At 40.5% G+C, this 19,315-nt stretch overlaps 1 protein-coding gene across 3 annotated transcripts in view; it reads right to left on the reverse strand.

Annotated features, from left to right (window-relative positions):
* The window catches only part of ltbp3 (latent transforming growth factor beta binding protein 3), a 51,857-nt gene that overhangs the window by 20,817 nt on the left and 11,725 nt on the right, over nucleotides 1-19,315 (reverse strand). For all 3 annotated transcript variants that reach the window (XM_089130236.1, XM_039650049.2, XM_039650048.2), the window contains exons 2-12: nucleotides 11,332-11,480; nucleotides 11,000-11,096; nucleotides 8,908-9,074; nucleotides 8,691-8,796; nucleotides 7,843-7,929; nucleotides 4,249-4,368; nucleotides 3,988-4,140; nucleotides 3,262-3,372; nucleotides 3,148-3,161; nucleotides 2,975-3,038; nucleotides 2,773-2,859 (exon numbers count right to left, since the gene is read on the reverse strand). In XM_089130236.1, coding sequence (XP_088986362.1) covers nucleotides 2,773-2,859; nucleotides 2,975-3,038; nucleotides 3,148-3,161; nucleotides 3,262-3,372; nucleotides 3,988-4,140; nucleotides 4,249-4,368; nucleotides 7,843-7,929; nucleotides 8,691-8,796; nucleotides 8,908-9,074; nucleotides 11,000-11,096; nucleotides 11,332-11,480 — 1,155 coding nt within the window. The remainder of the gene's footprint in view (nucleotides 1-2,772; nucleotides 2,860-2,974; nucleotides 3,039-3,147; nucleotides 3,162-3,261; nucleotides 3,373-3,987; nucleotides 4,141-4,248; nucleotides 4,369-7,842; nucleotides 7,930-8,690; nucleotides 8,797-8,907; nucleotides 9,075-10,999; nucleotides 11,097-11,331; nucleotides 11,481-19,315) is intronic.

Genomic DNA, 19,315 nt, shown 5'->3' on the forward strand with positions numbered 1-19,315 from the left:
AAAAGGCTTCATTACTTTGTATCTTACGTTACGGCCCAGAAGAAGCAGTTTTTGCAAAAATAGGCTAACAATTGCATCATAACGAATCGACTCTCCGTCACACAGTAGAGAAATTACCATATAGAGAGGACGAGAAGCTTGCAGGCAATCGGGGGGATATGGAGGCATAAAGTCTAGTGAAAAGCCCATCGATAGTCATAAAGTTGATCCTGCTGCTAGCTCATGGACAGCTAATACTCACTCTCTCCGTCTCTGTGAGATTCGGAAGTGAATTATTTAGATTTTACTCGGCACAGCTACTAGAAGACATACAGGTTGCTCATGTGACAGGCTCAGTTTGAGCCTGCGCAGTGCGCCTGGCTTGTCAGCTTTAACGGCCTCAATTTTCTCAACAATAATTTGTTGAAATAAATGGGGTCGCTGTGTCCATTTCTTTTACTGTCTATGGCAGAAGCAGGTCCCAAATCTGCTCAAGATGTCAGCGCCATATAAGGACCTTGGAGGCTTCACTTTTCACCAACGAGAGTGAAGGGTCATCGTCCATCTTTTTTACAGTCTATGTCACAGAGATACGCAGCGATCTTGTCATTGCAACTCGATTTCTGCGCACTAACGAATGCTTTCATCATAACTAACAGTGGAAACACAATGATTTGTTTGATTATTACACCGCGAGTCCAGGGCTCAGTTACTAATAAACACATTCTTTGATCGCTTTCTATATATAATTCAATCAGTTGAAATAACAGATTATTTACACCCTACAAAGAGAAACAATGTGAAGTTGACCGTTTAGTCAACTGGTCACTGGTTTGATTTAGTGACAGCCAGGACAAAGAACATCTGACATGAACAGGTTTACTTATGGCTCTTTCAGACTGCACGATTTTCAAAGTAGTCAGGTCGCTGCTCTTTTCACACTGCATGACTATCTTGGCCAGCATTCAGTCGCTGCTGTGTTCACACTGGACGATGGATCGGCGACAGAAGGTTTCACACTGCATGACTTTAGAAAAATCGCCGACAGACTCTGTCTAGCACGCAAACTACATTTCACAACAAACACGCGTGAGATATGAAAAGGAACGCGCGACACCACACGTGCAAGACCGGAGTTCTCACGTGAGACTTTTTTTTTCGACACGGTTGTGGTACAGCTGGTGAAACAGACACGAGTGCTCCTCCCAAATTTCTACTAATTTTTCTTCCATTTATTGTGTCCAAATAGACCGAGAAGAAGCTTTTTTTGTTGAAACAATGCCATATCATGTTGATATGTGATCTATAACTCCTCCCCGAACTCCCTGCTGCTCTGTATCTTGCTCTCTCACTGGCTGCCGGTGATCGCCGATGTAGTTTTCAGTCAAAACACTTTTCACACAGCAGGATTTTGAATCGCCGACAGGTCCAGATATTTAGCATGCCAAATATCTCGCGGGCGTCGGCGACTCGTCGGTGATTCTCTCAGTTCGCGTCTTTGTTCATTCACACTGCGTGATTGTCACTCGCGTGAACGAGCGCCGATTTGCCTGTGATTTCGGGCATTTGTCGGCGATTTCTCAAAACCTGTCGGCGAGCCAAAATCGTGGCTAAAATCATGCAGTCTGAACTCGGCATTACATGTTGTGGCAATACTGTCGATTCTATATTGTAAAAGCCGGTAAAGTCTGTGCAGAGTTTGGGGACTGATTTAACAAAGAATCATTTGGTAAATCAGTTTACCAAATGCACCAAATACGAATAAATTATTTTCAATTGAGACATTTACATTGTTTAAAATAACCACATTCCCAACATTAGGAATAGATCCTTTGGAAGGTAATGTTATTTTTATTCCAGTGAGTGACCCTGTGCTCTTCTCTCTTCCTCATCTCACAAACGCCAATGGGTTCTAAGTGATTTTCTTCTGTAGAGGCGGTTTTTCAATACTCTATTACGTCATAAAGACGTACAGTACAGAACAAGTCCTTCGGTGGGCCTGGTAACAATAAAAGATGATTTTGGGACTAACAAGGAAGTTTTCAGTTCTGAATCTTTAAGTATATTCTTATAATATGATGAGCTCTTGTATGTCAAACCCTCAAGGAAAATTTTATTTCTCAGTTCATGACCCCTATTACCAAAACAAACTTTGCATGAACCAATATTGTGTCTATAGGCTTGTTTGAGATGAGCAAAATCTGCGCAAAACCGACCACCGGTTGAAATGTGTCTGAGAGCGGCCCGTCTTGCTCTGAAGTCATGACTGATGTATGTCAAAAAACCCTTGCGATCGCAAAGAGGATGTGTCGGATTCTGCAGCTGAGAGCAGTAGTTGCTCTCCAACAACTGCGCTGATCAGAAGCATGATGGGAAACGACTTGCTGACGACACAGCTTAATGCTCATTGGTTTAAACAACCAAGGTGTATTGTTCTCTTTTAAACTTTGATTTGAAAACCTCTGGTCTATGTGTGAGTATTGCCAAACTCTCTGACAGAGTGATCTCTATATGGGTTATTTGATTGTTGTCATATTTATAAAAAAATATATATAATTGAAGTAAAAATGATTGATAAACAGGTCTTTGGTATGTATTTAAATAAGTACTTATAAGTACTGGGTGTCTGGTTCATTATATTTATTTTCATATAAAAGCAACAGAACTCATCCAGTTTATTATCAACACTGTGCAACTCCCCTCATTGCAGCCGCCTACTCTCGCATACATTTCAGGTGAGGCAAGGCACATCTCAAACAAGCCTGTTAACTGACAAGTTGTCATGGAACTCACGTGAGACCTGGGTCTGGGCCACCTCATGTGAGCCACTCTCAGGAGGCACCAGGACTATGGGAGGAGTTGTTGGCTTGGCTACAATGACTGAAGAGATGGAAGCATAAATAGAGAGGTAGGTCGAGAAAAAAATTGTGAGTAATTGTGGATAACCTATTATACCAGCCGAGCAACATAGAAACACATGCTTTCGAAAGTGTACCTGGGTGTCCATGCGTGCTGATTGGTGAGAGCTGCATGGGCGTGGTCGTCTGAATGGGGACTTCCTGTTGACATGAGGGCAAAGTCAATTAAGGGAAATGTCTATAGTTGATCCGACTTTTTAATATTTTTATCAAAGATTTTAGCACTTTTGACAGAAAACCAGAATCTTACCGGAGGCTTGACCTCTGGAACACAAACAAAGATACAATAAATAATCTGTTAATAAAATCACAGCAATCAAGTTTATAGAAGCCATATCTCAGAATTGATTCTTAATGGCTGTACCAGTGTCAGGATTAATGTCAATACTGGTCAGGAAGGGCTGAATGGACAGAGTGCCATGATAAGTCAGGAAAGACATCCCCTTCCCCGCTGGACAGATCTTATTAAAGGAAGCTAGAGAGACAGAGCGAGTGAGAATAAAAATATTCTTATAGTATTCTTACTCTTATATATTACTCTTAAAATATTCTTATTCTTATATATTATAGAAAACAAATATTCATTTCACAAACCTTCTTTAAATATACAAAAATATTTACACAACATGATGGAGCAAAATTCGGAATAAATGAGCAATGAGTTGAATTCAACTGTCTGCCACAAAAGGAAGTTAAATTGGAATGAAAAGAGGAGGAATTTACTAATTTCCTGAACTGAAATTCTCATTCTGAGAAATAAACTGTTCCTCCACCCTGGTCAACAAAAGTTAATTTGTTAAATATGATGAAATATATATACTTTAAGTATAAATGTCTATAGGTGTTAACATGTTAAACAACTCTAACTGGCCTAAAAATATTCAAACATCAAAGTTTGAAAAACTTTCCCCAAAATGTTCAAACAAGGTTTTTTGTTTTTGTTTGTTTTTTGAGTTAAAAGTTATGTTTTTTTTTTCAGTTCATGTTAATTCTATTTCTTTTATTCAGATTTGAATTGCAATTCTGCATCCTGTTTGCTACTATAAAATTATAAATAACACGCACGTCCCCTCTCACAAGGCACACTCACCTGTCCCATCCTGTGGGCACCTCTCACAGTTGCTTCCCCATGCTTTACCCACAGTACAACAACATATCTCCTGGGAAAGACGTGTTGGAAGAGCGTGCTCACATTTCCCTGCTTCCGTAACCATACGGTAACAGAGCCCCTGCTCAACTGTTGCTGTTGATGGTAAGAGAGTAAAAAGATCTTAATGATGTTTTAGTGGCTATATGGTGCTTGTTGGCCATACAGTATATGTGCGAGTTTACACATGCATTAATGTCATACCTATGCAGCGTGTCCTTTCTGTCAATACATAACCTGGTTTGCAGGTGCAGCGGAAACTTCCCTGTGTGTTTAAACATTCTCCATTCTGACACAGCCCCTGCATCATACATTCATTTATGTCTAAGACAGAGAAAGGATGAGTCCACAAGAGAACAACAATCAAATCATTAGTATTTGTAATAAGTTTGTAAAAATATGTATTAAAAAAATGGCGAGTTCAAATTCAATTCAATTCTGGTAAACCAACCGAGACATTTCATGTAAAAGAGAAAGCACTCAAGTCAATGCTATACAGTGACTTTTCTATAAAATAATTTATTCTGCCAATGATGTAAAAAAAAAATACATCTGATTTTGATCTTTACATATAGTGTTCTCTTGCATTCAGTCTGGTAGCTTAAGTGTGTAGCTCTCTGTTTATCTGGATTACACTGAAGCTGAATAATATCTATGGGTATTTTTTTTCATTCTCATCTGCAACATTAAAGCAAATGCTTGTTTTATCTGATAATACCTAAACAGTATGCAGTTTGTTTATCATCTGCAGTAGTGGTACAATTTAACTGATGTTCAACTTAATCTTAAATCTATATTGTTCAATTTTCTCTGATGACATTGTACCTTTCATTTCTCCTGCTAAATTGTGGGACTCTTTTTCTGATTTTCTGCTCACAGATCTGTTAACATACCTCAACTATGATAGCAAAGTAGCTTTTCAGATAAAATACGTTCTATTGGACTCAATATCTGATGATAAACTGAAGAAAGGATGCTTTTATATTGACTATTGTTTCTCAACCAGCGGGTGGTGACCCAAATGTAGGTCGCAATTAGTGCTGGGCAGTTTGACCAAAAATTGATATCACATTTTTTTTTTCAGAATTAAGCCGGTTTATGATGGTTTTTTTTTTTTTTTTTTCATGCATAATCAGGTGTTCAAAGCATTTTCTACTGGCTGAGAGGAATTACTGCAATAAATTGACTAAGGATGATCTATTTTATTGTCATTAGTTAATATTGTAGAATAGAACAGCGCCCAGTATAACCTAAAATTGTTATTTCTTTCAACATTCTAATAACATTCTTATAACCAAGCAAGAACGTTAATACAACTTTTAAAAAAACTGGACGTTTTGAATGTTCCTAGAAGATTCAGAAATAACATTTTAACTTAATGGTAACGTTATGAAATGTTCTTATAACCTAAAATTGTTAGCTGGGGAAGAGATGAGATTCGCGATTGCACTGAACACGTTTTAAAATGCAGGATTCTCTCAGCGAGCCCAGAGAAAAGAGCAACGTGTATCTGAGAGAAGCAGAGATTCGCGCTCGCGCATCTGAGATACGCATCTAGAGGTTTTCGGTATGAACCGGTATACCGCCCAGCACTAGTCGCAATACAGTTTTAGTGTAAATCACTTCACTATATAAAGAGGAAATGAAATTACGAGCATGTAATGCCTTAGTTACATGGTCAATTAGTAAGTCATGAAATTACCAAAAAGTAGCATGCAATTATGTAACTGGCAAGTCGTGTTTTGGCTGGGGAGGATTTTGTTTGTATGTATCTCACAAGCTGCACACAATGCACGAATACTGAGTTTCCTCTGTTTGCGGAATAACCCATAACCATGTACAATAACCATTCTCCTACATTGGTTCTTTATTTGTTTTTAACAGCAGACTTGATATTTATTCATTTATGGTCATAATTTGGAGTAAATGAGGATATGTTGTTTCGTGCTGCTTATATTTATCACGTGCCCAAAAGTCATCTGGATGAGAATCCAAAAACCGACTGGTGGGACGTTCTCCTGCTTCACTTCACAGATGCATTAAAAGGAGAACTTTAGAATGATGGGACACTCATTTATATGACACTTTATTGAACAAGGAGAACAGTTTCATATGTCATTACGCTATTTCAACATCATTGCACATGTGCAGTCCTTTCATTTTCAGTTTTCAATCCGATCAAGTGTTTAGAGAGTGTTTATGTCCTCTCGATCGGATTAGAAAAGGAAAAAACCACCTCTTTCAAATACATCGAAATTTAATTCGGATCGAGCTCAATTTGATCGATTAAGGTGTTTACATGAGGGCTTTTCAGTCTAATTGAGCCGACAATCCGATTACTAAAGGATTATTTGGTTGCATGTAAACGTAGCCACTTTAAACTAAAGTACCACTTTGTTTTCAGTTTATGTTATTTTCTATATTATTTGAAGTATATGGTAGCCTATACCAATTTACTAACAATTTACTTAACAAAGACTAGACTGCATTACATTGTAGTGTTTATTCATCAGTGTTAGTGATATTCTTATAATTTATAAGAAGCTATATGTATGTTAAGTGAAGTTAATTTAAGTTAAGTGTAGGTGTGTGTGTGTGTCAACTATTTTTGAGAAATAAATTTGCTTGGTTTAAATTGCTAAAGAATTGGGTAAATGTCCATGGGAAAACGTGGGTCCCACGGTCGAACCAATTGAGAACCAATGTTATAGACATCCTTGGTTGAATCTGATAAATTATTTCATTGAGAAGGGCACATACAATATATCAGAGACCTGAAGCATCTGCTTGCACTAAAACCTGACAGATGTTGTTAGACATTTTGCTGGTGTACAATTTATTTGCTTGCCTCATCCCAACCAATGAAATCATAAAAGAAGCTTATCACTAAATGATCTGATATTTTATGTTCTTTGTGCCATTCTTCTGAAGCTGAAACTATTCAGATCTATATACCATGGTAATCCAAACTGTCTCCTAACTGGCAGAAAGTCATTGACTTTTGTATCTCTCTCCTGTTCTGGAAGAGATATCAGGACTACCCTACCATCACTTGCATTTCTAGGTTAAAACCCTTTTTTAGCACAGGAACTTCTATATCTATATCAAAATCTATATCAGACTAAATGCAAATACTACTGAAAGTGATTAGGAGCTTCTAACATATGACGTCTCTTCAATAGATGTGGCTTTACATGATCTGATTATAACAATTATTATTAATAATATTGTAATTTTTATATTAAGATAATAACTAGATAGTGTGAGTGTGACTAAATAGCTCCAAAGTTTTGACTAGTATGATTTTGAATTGATTTTACTGTAAGGATTCTAGTGCCCAATGAATTTTGATGGTTATCACAAACTCCCCTTACTTCACATCAGTTTCATCCTCACTAATTTTTTCACATTTACTGTAAACTGGCAAATATTTCAGTGATTTTTATTGTGGATGCCAAGAATTATTCTACGCCAAGAATGTATTTATGAACTGTCTTAAGTTCAAGTTTAATTTGATCATTTTAATTTGAATCTTATGTCTAAAATAAAAAATAAAAAACCCTTCTGTCTTGTGACCTTAAACCAGTTGGATTTAAAATTAAATATCACACACACAAAATAAAAACCATTGGTCTGGCTATTCAGCAAAAAGAAGTATAAACTATTTTTCTGCACATGGTGTCTTGTTTGAGTTCATGTAATGCTTAGGGATGTGTACATTTGTTTATGACAACCAACATACCTATGATTTGTAAAACCAATACAACATACACAATTCAGCAAGTACATACAGATTACCTTGGCAGTGAGTGCTGTTGAGTCTCTTGTATCCCTGAGGGCATGTGGAGCCAAAGTCCTCTACTATAGTGTGGTGTTTCCCTGCATCTGAATAAAAAAAATCCATAGAATTACCTATCATTTACTAAAGCATATGTATGGGCTGCTTTGATTGATTAAGCCAGAGCATAGCAATTAAACATCAAACCCATATGGGGAATTTAAAACAAAGCTAAATATAATTGAAAGTGGCAAAAAAAGTGTTGAGAGAATTGATGAAAGAAGTGTCTGTGAGGGAATTTAATTTAACGTTTGAGAAGAAACTGGTAGCTTGGTGTGCTGTGTGTGATGTGGTTCATTTCTGCGTGTTTAAAAAAGAGAGAAAAGGGCTGCAGTGGGAACATTTCTCTGAAGCTGATATTTTCTCGTCTGTATAAGAACATGTGAGAACAGAGACAGAGTGGCTTTCCAGAAAGGCTTTTGCCAAAGCCAACATTTTTTAATTCTTCTTTCCATCCTTCACTTTTGTCTCCTTTTACTGCAAAGGGCGTGTCATAGGAAAATATGGTGATGTTGCTGAGGCACGAAGACACTCGCAGACATTCACACACACTCCAACGCAAACACTGACACACATCCGCTGACACACAGATGGGTTCACCAGGCCAGGATCACAGTCTGAGCTCTGAGACATCAAATAGGTTACAAAGGGAAAGTACTGTAGAGTGAAGAATTTTTCTCTCTACTTTATTGGGTAATGGGTAATGGGAAAGAGTTGTTTTTGGCTTGTAACACTCTTTGATCTTAGGCAGAGACAGTAAAATGCAACTCCCAAAGAAAGCATTGTTATATAATAGAAAATAACTTACAAGGTAGTAAAGGGCATTTGTAACATTTATTTTGGCCCCAGGAATTACCCACACTGCCACAGCAGTCTTCCTGATTGGTCAGACCAGGGAGAGGGTTACTACTACACTACAAAAAGAAAAAAATAGAATTAAAATGGTTATTTTTATTATTTGAAATAATAATAATTCAAGGGCAAATCTAATTTTCTGTATTATCTCATCTATTTCTGTCACTCACAGCCTGTTTGGGTGTGGTTTCCTGGAAGCACCTCCCCTTGGGCTTATGTGTCTGTGGAGGGAGGCGGGTCACAGTCTTAGTACCGTGAGGCTTGTTCTCCGATTGGTCAAGAGGATGAATGACAACTGAAGTGTCTGGCGTGTGAACAACACGGACATTGACCTGCACTGGAAAGATGAATAAAAATTAAACAATAAGCGGGTTATCTAGATCCAGTTTTTAAACTTAATTTTTAAATAACTTCTTAATAATAATGAAGTGTAGACACCACTAAGCATGCACTAAAAAAAAAAAAAAACAATAAGTCAATTTACTTTGTACTACATTTTTCTTGGGCAAGTTTTTGCACACATATTTTTAACATAAATTTCACATATGAAATTAAGTAAAATACATAACTAAGTTAAGTGAAAATAAGTAATTAACTTGGCTAGTAAAAGGTTGAGTAATATCTATTTAGTTGAAGTTACCTTTGCAATACATTTCACTCAAATGTATATTTCATATTGATGAATATCTGTATAACACAGCCATAATATGTTTGTAGAGATTTGGCCCAACATGTGCTGTAGTAGAAAATGCTACATGGTTTAATAGAAATTCAATAAAAACTGTTCAACTTAAATAATATAACACTGATTTAAACCACACTTTTACAGTATATGCTTTACTTGGAGACATCTAAGTATTTAATATAATACATATTGTGTGAGTGAGACACAATATACACATCAGAAGATAAAAGTCAGGTGAACGCAGAGACCTCAATAAGTGGTGGACAATTACACAATGACGGTAAAATTTGATGGATCGTTTTTGTGTTTGAATGTGTCGTTTTGAGGAGAAAATGAACTCCAAGTGCCACAAAATGGCGAGTTACTAATCTTAATAACAAAAGCAAAGAAAAAACTGTGGAAATACAGCTGGAAAATAGAGAAAAATCAACCTTGTTAATTATTCAAGGCCCAGTGCAAGGCTGGGAACACAAGTATCAGAAAAGTTGAGTAAGTTTACTTAATTTTATAACGTTGATATTTACGTTTTCAATTATACACGCCTGAATAGAGTAGTAATATAGAATTTAATTCATTTTTTATTCCTTGCCTGAACTAACTTTTTCATGTAAATTACATTGTTTTTTCTGTAGTATTTACTTCACCACAAAATCATTTTGATCACAAATTCAAATACAAAACTGTTATTTTAGTATTATTTATTTATTAGTATTTATTAATATTTTGAATATGAATTTGCTTTTTAGTTTTCAGTTTTTAGTAATTTTGTTATGTACTTTTGTAATTTTATTGTCAGCCCAAATTGCTGTACAGAGATAATAAGACAAGAGTAATACAGATAAAACATAAAACAAAAGAGAGAAATACAGAAATATCATAAATAAAACACATAAAACATAACTTGGCACCCAAAAGAATTAAAAGCCTAAGATGATAGGTGAGTTTTTAACTAACTTTGAAAAAATTGATATTATCTGAGCATTCTAATGTGCAAACAAGTTCCACAGTTTAGGTTCAGCAACCAAAAAGTCCTGATCACCTCTAACTTTTCAGTAAAAAGCAACTGATCAAAAGACTTTAGAGACCTGTATGTCATTTCAGTAAGGCATCAAGGTATGTTGACGCCAAACCATTCAATGACCATTCAATGAAACAAGACAATAAAAGGTTGTATTCTATACGGACACGAGTGATGTTGGTTTGCTTTCATCTAAAATGTATATTTACTTTACTTACTTTAGATTTATTTCAATGAACAAAAACTTTTATTAATAGTTTTAGTTTTAGTTAACAATAACAGATACACTGCAAAAACAACAACAACAACAACAACATTAAACGTCTAGACTAAACATAGACCTAGACAGCTATGTTTCCCTGTGCATATGCCAGACTAACCAACCCATATTGAGCATATGCACGGAATGTTATAGAACAAGCTTTAGTCAATCATTATATTTCACACCAGAAATATAAAATATTCTCACACCAGATTTACACATACATACTTGATTGTATGTGAATGAGACCACAGTTCAGTTTAAATGGAAAGTGAAAATGTCCTGTGCACCAATTACCTTCAGAAGAGTGATGTCCAGTGCCTTGCAGAGTGAACACAGAGTGCGTCTGTGTCATCTGCTGCCGCCCACCTGTGCCGCCTGGCTCTGACAGACTCTGGGAGATTCATTTATTCTCAGTCAATTATTATTCTAAAAACATCAGGATCTAACAAAACTCTTAAAGGACATGAGATGAATTTCAGAATATTATTTCTATCACAACTGGCTCTGCCCCATCAGTTTGTTTGTTAAGAATCAAGACGGCAACTGGATAAAAACAGTATTGGATTTTTCTAAGGGTGCATTTACAGATAAGTCAGTGGAGCAAGTGGTGTACAGGAGATGGGCACCTGCAGGGTGTAGACAGGCTGCTTATTGCCTCGAGAAGCTTGAGTCCGAAGTGGGAATTGGCAGAGGCGTCCGGTGAAGCCTGGTGGACAGAGACAGTGTGTGCGGGTACTGCACACTCCTCCATTCATACAGGTGAGAGGACACACCACTGCAAACACACACAGACTACAGATTAGGCATGACACATAGGGTTTGACAATACTAATATAGTGTTATTATGAACTATCATATGGTTGATATATGTTACTGTACTGTATATCATATAGCAGACATATAAACGAACGATAGGATGTAAATCAAACTTTTTTTTGACACATTTGTGTATATATAGATAAGAGCCTATGAGAGATTTCATCCACTGAGATTAAAAAAAATGAAACGTGCTGCAAAAGTTAAAAAAATTAGGACAGAATAATTATTTATGAGAGGGCAAAGCTTTTGCAAACTGTATTTTATTATTTTTCACTGTCACCAAAACATAAGACCTGATTTAAACATGTATTCAGACTATCTGCTTTATATTGTTGTGTGTCACACATGGTGCCGGTGGAGTAAAGCGTATGCAGTTGCACATGAGTCTGGGAGGATTGGGAGAACACGATTACAACATCATTTTAACTTTTTATCTGGCTCAATGTTTGTGATATCAACTGGAAATTTGGAACACAACTTGGTCAGACATATGGCGTTGCTTTTCTTCCAAATTGGTCTGTTTAGTTTTCCAGTAGCCTAACTAACTTCTATGAATTTTTTACGCTTTCATTGCATTAAGTTTTTTCACTTTCGAGTGTATTCTTTAAAAAGAGACCAACCTGTGTTCCATAGCATTCATGAAGCAGCTTCAGCTCAAGCTTAGATATACCCCCCAGTGGGATTACTAACGCTTGGATGATGAGTATGGTAGCAAGATGCTTAAATTATATTGGTGGACCGAGACCAAGTCGAGACCGGAGGGAAAATAAAGTGTTAAAATTAAGCAATAACTTGTAAGATTTTGTTTTGTGTGGCCTGCCTATCTCTGCCAATTTCAAAGTCTCCAAATGAATCCATTCTGCAACTTTCAAATACATAATTATATTTTTAAAAACAAAATTATAGGCTTAAGTGCAAGATCCGAAAGTTAGTCGTTTTGTTGCTATATGGCTACACACACAGCGTTGGCAGTGTGCTCAAAGTTATCTGTCAGTTGAGCAGTTACCCAAAATCTCCTGAATGAAGTTAAATCCCATCATGTCACTGATATGTGTTTTTCTAAATATTAATACATCAAAGACTGTACATGATACGTTTTTTTTTAATTAAATGATCAAAGTGCTCGTTGTGCTGTGATCAGTGGCGCGGATAGAGTGTGTTCTCATAGGCTCTTATGTGGCTCGCGCACACCGGACTGTTGTCACCCTGACACGCGCTTCAATCCATTACGGATATCGTCGTGGATATTGTAGTATTGTATTGCAAAAACCCCCGACCACTAAGTCGGTCTGAGACAGCGAGAACTAGACAAGACCGAGACCACATAAAAGTGGTCTTGAGATCGGTCTCGAGACATACATCACTACTATATATACCCTGTTAGTTCAGTATTTGTCACGGAATCCTTGTTACATGTTACGTAACTTTCAATGTTCTGGTTTATTGATTTCTTGTTTTTTTTCTTGTGTTTGGATTGACTATTTGGAGTTTGACCCTTTTTTGTGAGTACGGATTACCCTAATAAAATACTGCAATTGGATCTTACCATTTCCCGTGTGTGTATCATGACAGAAGGACTCTATCATGCATAGATCCAGCGGCATGGGTTTTTGTGTCTCTTCTCCTGCCACCGAGAGGGAGACGAGGCAGCAGAGGGGGGAATTCTCAATCTGGAGAGCTTCCACCTCGTATGAATATTTTCGAGTGCTTTGTGTTATGGGCTCGAATTACTGAGGAGACCACTGTGCTCCCAGTAAATTCCGGAGAGACAGCAGCGTCTACTCGCTCTCAAAAAACTAACTCGCTCTCGGGAGAGGGAAGACTTCGTCCCTTCCTTGCGTTCCCAAAGAGCCCGCTGTCATCCCGGAGGCCGTCCCCGAACAGCCCGCTGTCATCCCAGAGGCCCCGACTTCAGTGGTCCTAAGCCCGGTGGGTCCCAGAGGAAACTTCGGTGGTCCCTAGCCTGGTGGTCCCGGAGGACCCCACTTCGGTGGTCCCTAGCCTGGTGGTGCCAGATGACCTGACTTCGGTAGTCCTAAGCCCAGAGGTGGCTGATCTGGTTGTTCCAGAGCTGTCCACTATCATTCCTGTCACAGCCAAGCGGTGTCTGTTCCTGTGCCTGAGCCGGTGTCTGTTCCTGTGCCTGAGCCGGTGTCTGTCTCTGTGCCTGAGCCGGTGTCTGTCTCTGTGCCTGAGCCGGTGTCTGTCTCTGTGCCTGAGCCGGTGTCTGTCTCTGTGCCTGAGCCGGTGTCTGTCTCTGTGCCTGAGCCGGTGTCTGTTCCTGTGCCTGAGCCGGTGTCTGTCTCTGTGCCTGAGCCGGTGTCTGTCTCTGTGCCTGAGCCGGTGTCTGTCTCTGTGCCTGAGCCGGTGTCTGTCTCTGTGCCTGAGCCGGTGTCTGTTCCTTTGCCTGAGCCGGTGTCTGTTCCTGTGCCTGAGCCGGTGTCTGTTCCTTTGCCTGAGCTGGTGTCTGTTCCTGTGCCTGAGCCGGTGTCTGTCTCTGTGCCTGAGCCGGTGTCTGTCTCTGTGCCTGAGCCGGTGTCTGTTCCTGTGCCTGAGCCGGTGTCTGTCTCTGTGCCTGAGCCGGTGTCTGTTCCTTTGCCTGAGCCGGTGTCTGTTCCTGTGCCTGAGCCGGTGTCTGTTCCTGTGCCTGAGCCGGTGTCTGTTCCTTTGCCTGAGCCGGTGTCTGTCTCTGTGCCTGAGCCGGTGTCTGTCTCTGTGCCTGAGCCGGAGTCTGTCTCTGTGCCGGTGTCTGTTCCTGTGCCTGAGCCGGTGTCTGTTCCTGTGCCGGAGCCGGTGTCTGTTCCTTTGCCTGAGCCGGTGTCTGTTCCTGTGCCGGTGTCTGTTCCTGTGCCTGAGCCGGTGTCTGTTCCTGTGCCTGAGCCGGTGTCTGTCTCTGTGCCTGAGCCGGTGTCTGTCTCTGTGCCTGAGCCGGTGTCTGTCTCTGTGCCTGAGCCGGTGTCTGTTCCTGTGCCTGAGCCGGTGTCTGTCTCTGTGCCTGAGCCGGTGTCTGTTCCTTTGCCTGAGCCGGTGTCTGTTCCTGTGCCTGAGCCGGTGTCTGTTCCTTTGCCTGAGCCGGTGTCTGTCTCTGTGCCTGAGCCGGTGTCTGTCTCTGTGCCTGAGCCGGTGTCTGTCTCTGTGCCTGAGCCGGTGTCTGTTCCTGTGCCTGAGCCGGTGTCTGTCTCTGTGCCTGAGCCGGTGTCTGTTCCTTTGCCTGAGCCGGTGTCTGTTCCTGTGCCTGAGCCGGTGTCTGTTCCTTTGCCTGAGCTGGTGTCTGTTCCTGTGCCTGAGCCGGTGTCTGTCTCTGTGCCTGAGCCGGTGTCTGTCTCTGTGCCTGAGCCGGTGTCTGTCTCTGTGCCTGAGCCGGTGTCTGTTCCTGTGCCTGAGCCGGTGTCTGTCTCTGTGCCTGAGCCGGTGTCTGTTCCTTTGCCTGAGCCGGTGTCTGTTCCTGTGCCTGAGCCGGTGTCTGTTCCTGTGCCTGAGCCGGTGTCTGTTCCTTTGCCTGAGCCGGTGTCTGTTCCTGTGCCTGAGCCGGTGTCTGTCTCTGTGCCTGAGCCGGTGTCTGTCTCTGTGCCTGAGCCGGAGTCTGTCTCTGTGCCGGTGTCTGTTCCTGTGCCTGAGCCGGTGTCTGTTCCTGTGCCGGAGCCGGTGTCTGTTCCTTTGCCTGAGCCGGTGTCTGTTCCTGTGCCGGTGTCTGTTCCTGTGCCTGAGCCGGTGTCTGTTCCTGTGCCGGAGCCAGTGTCTGTTCCTTTGCCTGAGCCGGTGTCTGTTCCTGTGCCGGTGTCTGTTCCTGTGCCTGAGCCGGTGTCTGTTCCTGTGCCGGAGCCAGTGTCTGTTCCTTTGCCTGAGCCGGTGTCTGTTCCTGTGCCTGAGCCGGTGTCTGTTCCCTTTGCCTGTGCCGGTGTCTGTTCCTGTGCCTGAGCCATTGCCGTTTCTCTGCCCTGGCCACCCAATGGACTGTCGTCTGTTTCGCCCTGGCCGCCTTCTAAGCCGTCACCTCTTTTTGTTCCTGTTCCCCTTCATGGACCTGACACCCCATCCCTCCCCCTGGTCCTTAACCATTCCACCTCCCTCCTGGACTCTTTTGTTTTGTAGTTGTGTATTGGAGCGTCTGGTAGATGCTCCATAAAGGGGGGGGGGTTATGTCACAGTGTCTGGTTTGTGTTTCCCTAGGTATCCACCAGAGGTCCTCTTCCACCACAGTGTCATTCACTAATACTACATTTCCCATCATCCTGTTCTGTCGCTAATTGATCATTGCACGCAGCTGTTTCCCGTCACCTCGTTAGTATTTGTGTTTATATACCCTGTTTGTTCAGTGTTTGTCACAGAGTCGTTGTTACATGTCATGTCAATTCTGAAGTTCTGGTTTGTTGGTTTGTTTTGGTTCTTGTGTTTGGATTGACTATTTGGAGTTTGACCCTTGCCTGGACTGTTTTTGTGAGTACGGATTACCCTAATAAAATCCTGCAATTGGGTCTTACCGTTTCCCGTGTGTATCATGACATGAATTCCGTAGACTGCAAAGATCTTAAAAAAAAAAAAAAAAAACTAAATCAGATTCTTGATTCCAGACAAGCAGGGGACACTGTGAGTCTGAGGAGCACAAAGGCATATGATCAGGCTGGTAGTAGCAGACTGTGGCTTCTCCTGTAGCTTGATGAGGACAACACACGGAAACAATTACAGATGGTGGGAGTCTGTCTGCGTGCGTATGATTACCACCCACACACAACTCCTACAGCACCACCATTCTTACTCTACGTTCAAATAGGACGACTTTATGAGAATGTGATTATGAGAGAAACACTTAAAGAAAAAAATGAAAAAACAAGCCATATGACAGACATCAACCAACCAGTTTCTATAAAACAAAAATGACCTTAAAAGCAGAAGAAAAAAATCTTTCTTTATTCCTTTCATGCTCGATTCATTACTTTCTCTTTTTAATGGCCAGTGATCATGGCAGAGACATATTGAATGTAAAGTGCCATTCTGTCTGTGTCTGCATTAGTACCGAGAAGCTTTAATGCCTTAAATCTTTAATGTGGGTGTGTAATGATTATATGTAGAGTATATACTGTGTTTATTTATGTGTTTATACTGTGTATTTCTATGTAGACGCTTGTGTTTTTGTCCATGATGTGCATATGATATGTTTTCATAAGTTTGTGTATAGGCTTGTGTGTGTGTGAACCTGTCTATGTGTGTGGGAATGTTTCAGTGTGTCTGTGCTTGTTGAGTTAATTGCAGTACTCCAGACAGACAGAGGTTTCAAAAATACAGCTTTGGACTTCACTACACCACTAATTCACACACATATATGTGACTTTTCCCATGCAGCAGCTTTTAGCTCTTGGGGCATGCAATGCTTTTGTAGTATCTTATCCTCTCTTACACCCAAAATTTAGCTTTTTCCCCTTATAAAATATTTATTGTAATCCCAGAAGGGCCAGAACATTGGCAAAAACTCACAATGTGTTGGTTGACACAATATGTGGTTATGATTCCTGAGGAATGTCAAATACTTTCTTACTCTTTGTTTGCGCCAAAGAGAATGGTAATGCATTTAACAGACCCAATATGAGTGTATGAGTGTGTGTGTGTGTGTGTAGATGGGTGGGGCGTATATAATGTGTGATGATTTTCAGGGGTGTGTCTGCTGTGCTCGTCTAATCCACGGCAAGGCTGAAAATCACTGTATTTACAGAAAGAAGCTGAAAGCTTCATTCCAGTTTCCTCACACCTCAGTATAAAGAGCAGGCAGCTGAATCCATAAACCTGCCAAATCAGTGGATAAATCATCTTCACACACCGGGGCCCGAAAATGCTTTAATCTGAGATATGCAGGAAAAATAGCCTTAGATTAAATGATTCTTAAAAGATCTTTGAACATCCGTTAAATATTTTAAAATCTGTCATCACACTACTAGTAAACTCTTGGTTTGATGTAAGATATATCTTAACCCAATGTCATGTACATCACATGACAGTGGGTTACTACAGCCTCAGTCAAAACTAGGTAAAAGCTCAATTAAAAAAAGTATCCTGAGCCAAATCAAAATTATATGAGATGTTTTCCATCTATAATTCTCCCAGTCGTCAACATGATTAGAGAGCAAACTAAGACTTTTGCTTTCAATCTGTCATCTACGTAAAACACACACACACACACACACACACACACACACACACACACACACACAAACCCCTCTATCTTAATGTCTCCGACTGTGCTCAGATTTATCAAGATACTTCAATCAAAAGAGGTTTAATTATGACCTCAAACATTTCTTATCAGAGGTATGCAATACAGTACTTGTATAGCCCCTTATTCTTATTAAATGTCAATAAGAGTCTCTTGAGATCAATTTCTGGGTCATAACAGCTGTATTTATTTGATCAAAAATGCACCACAAACTCTAATATTTTTACAATGTAAAATAACTGTCTTTTATTGTAACATATTTTAAGATGTAATTTAGTGATGGCAAAGCTGAATTTGCGGCATCATTAACTGAGTCTTCAGTGTCTCAAGAGCCATCAGATATCATTCTAATACTAATACTGTCAGGAGCTCTGTTTACAAGTTGGAGCACTACATTATGAAACCATTCAATTCTACGTTCTCGATTCCCCACACATTCTTGTCATTCTCTGTCTGTCTTGGCTATGTAAGCATGAACCACACATCGGGTGGAGGACCAACGAGATCCCCCTCTGGAGCAACACCTGTCACGCCAATTTAGCAAACCATATCTCTCCATTGGCTGTTCGTTCAGTGGCTGTACCCCCCGCAAATTCCGTTTTAGATATTCTGCCCCGCGAATAGCATGATCTAGTGGAGGCCTTCAGTAAATCAAAAGAAAGACGGGGGTCTCCGGCCGTGCATCGACTATCGGGCCCTCAATAACATAACTGTCAAGTTCCGCTACCATTTGCCGCTGGTGTCTGGTGATGCTACGAACTGCTAAGTACTACACCAAGCTAGATTTGTGCAGTGCATATAATTTCATCCACATCAGGGAGGGAGACGAGTTGAAGACGGCCTTTCCCACCAACACCAACACAGGCCACTAAGAATATCTGGTTATGCCGTTTGGCCTGTCCAATAGTCCTTCAATTTTACAGTCATTTATAAATGATGGATTCAGACATGCTCCATAGGACAGTTAGAATCTTTATTCATGACATTTTGATCTACTGGGACACACTGAACGATCATGTGAAGCACGTGCAAGCGGTTCTTCAGACAATGTACACCGCCTTCCTGGGGTACGTAATCAGCTCAGAGGGCGTCGCCATGGTGGAGGGTAAGGTCCATGCAGTCCTTGAATTGCCACAGCCTACCTACCACCCCTAAGGAACTTCAACGCTTCCTTGGCTTCTCCAACTTTTACCTTTGTTTTATAAGGAACTTAAGCTCAGTGGCTAACTCTCTTGCATCCCTGGTCAAGAAGGGAATCAACCGTCTCCCTTGGAACGGGTCTGCAGCCCAAGCTTTTCTTCACCTTAAACAACCCATCACCACAGCACCCATCATGTCCCATCCAGATCCTCATATTACTCCTGTAAGCTTAACTCTGCGGAGAAGAACTACAATGTGGGGGACAGGGAGCTCCTCAGCATGAAGGCAGCCTTTGAGGAGTGGCAGCATTGGCTAGAGGGAGCTCGACAACATTTCACCGTCTTTACTGGCCACAAGAATCTAAAGTTCTTTAGAGTGAACTGTGAACTGGAGTAATCCAATTTGACTTGTAATGCTGCCTGAATCATATACTGCTCCTTCGTTGG

This window comes from Pimephales promelas, chromosome 4 (assembly GCF_988280905.1).
Source record: "Pimephales promelas chromosome 4, fPimPro1.hap1.1, whole genome shotgun sequence".
NCBI lineage: Eukaryota > Metazoa > Chordata > Actinopteri > Cypriniformes > Leuciscidae > Pimephales > Pimephales promelas.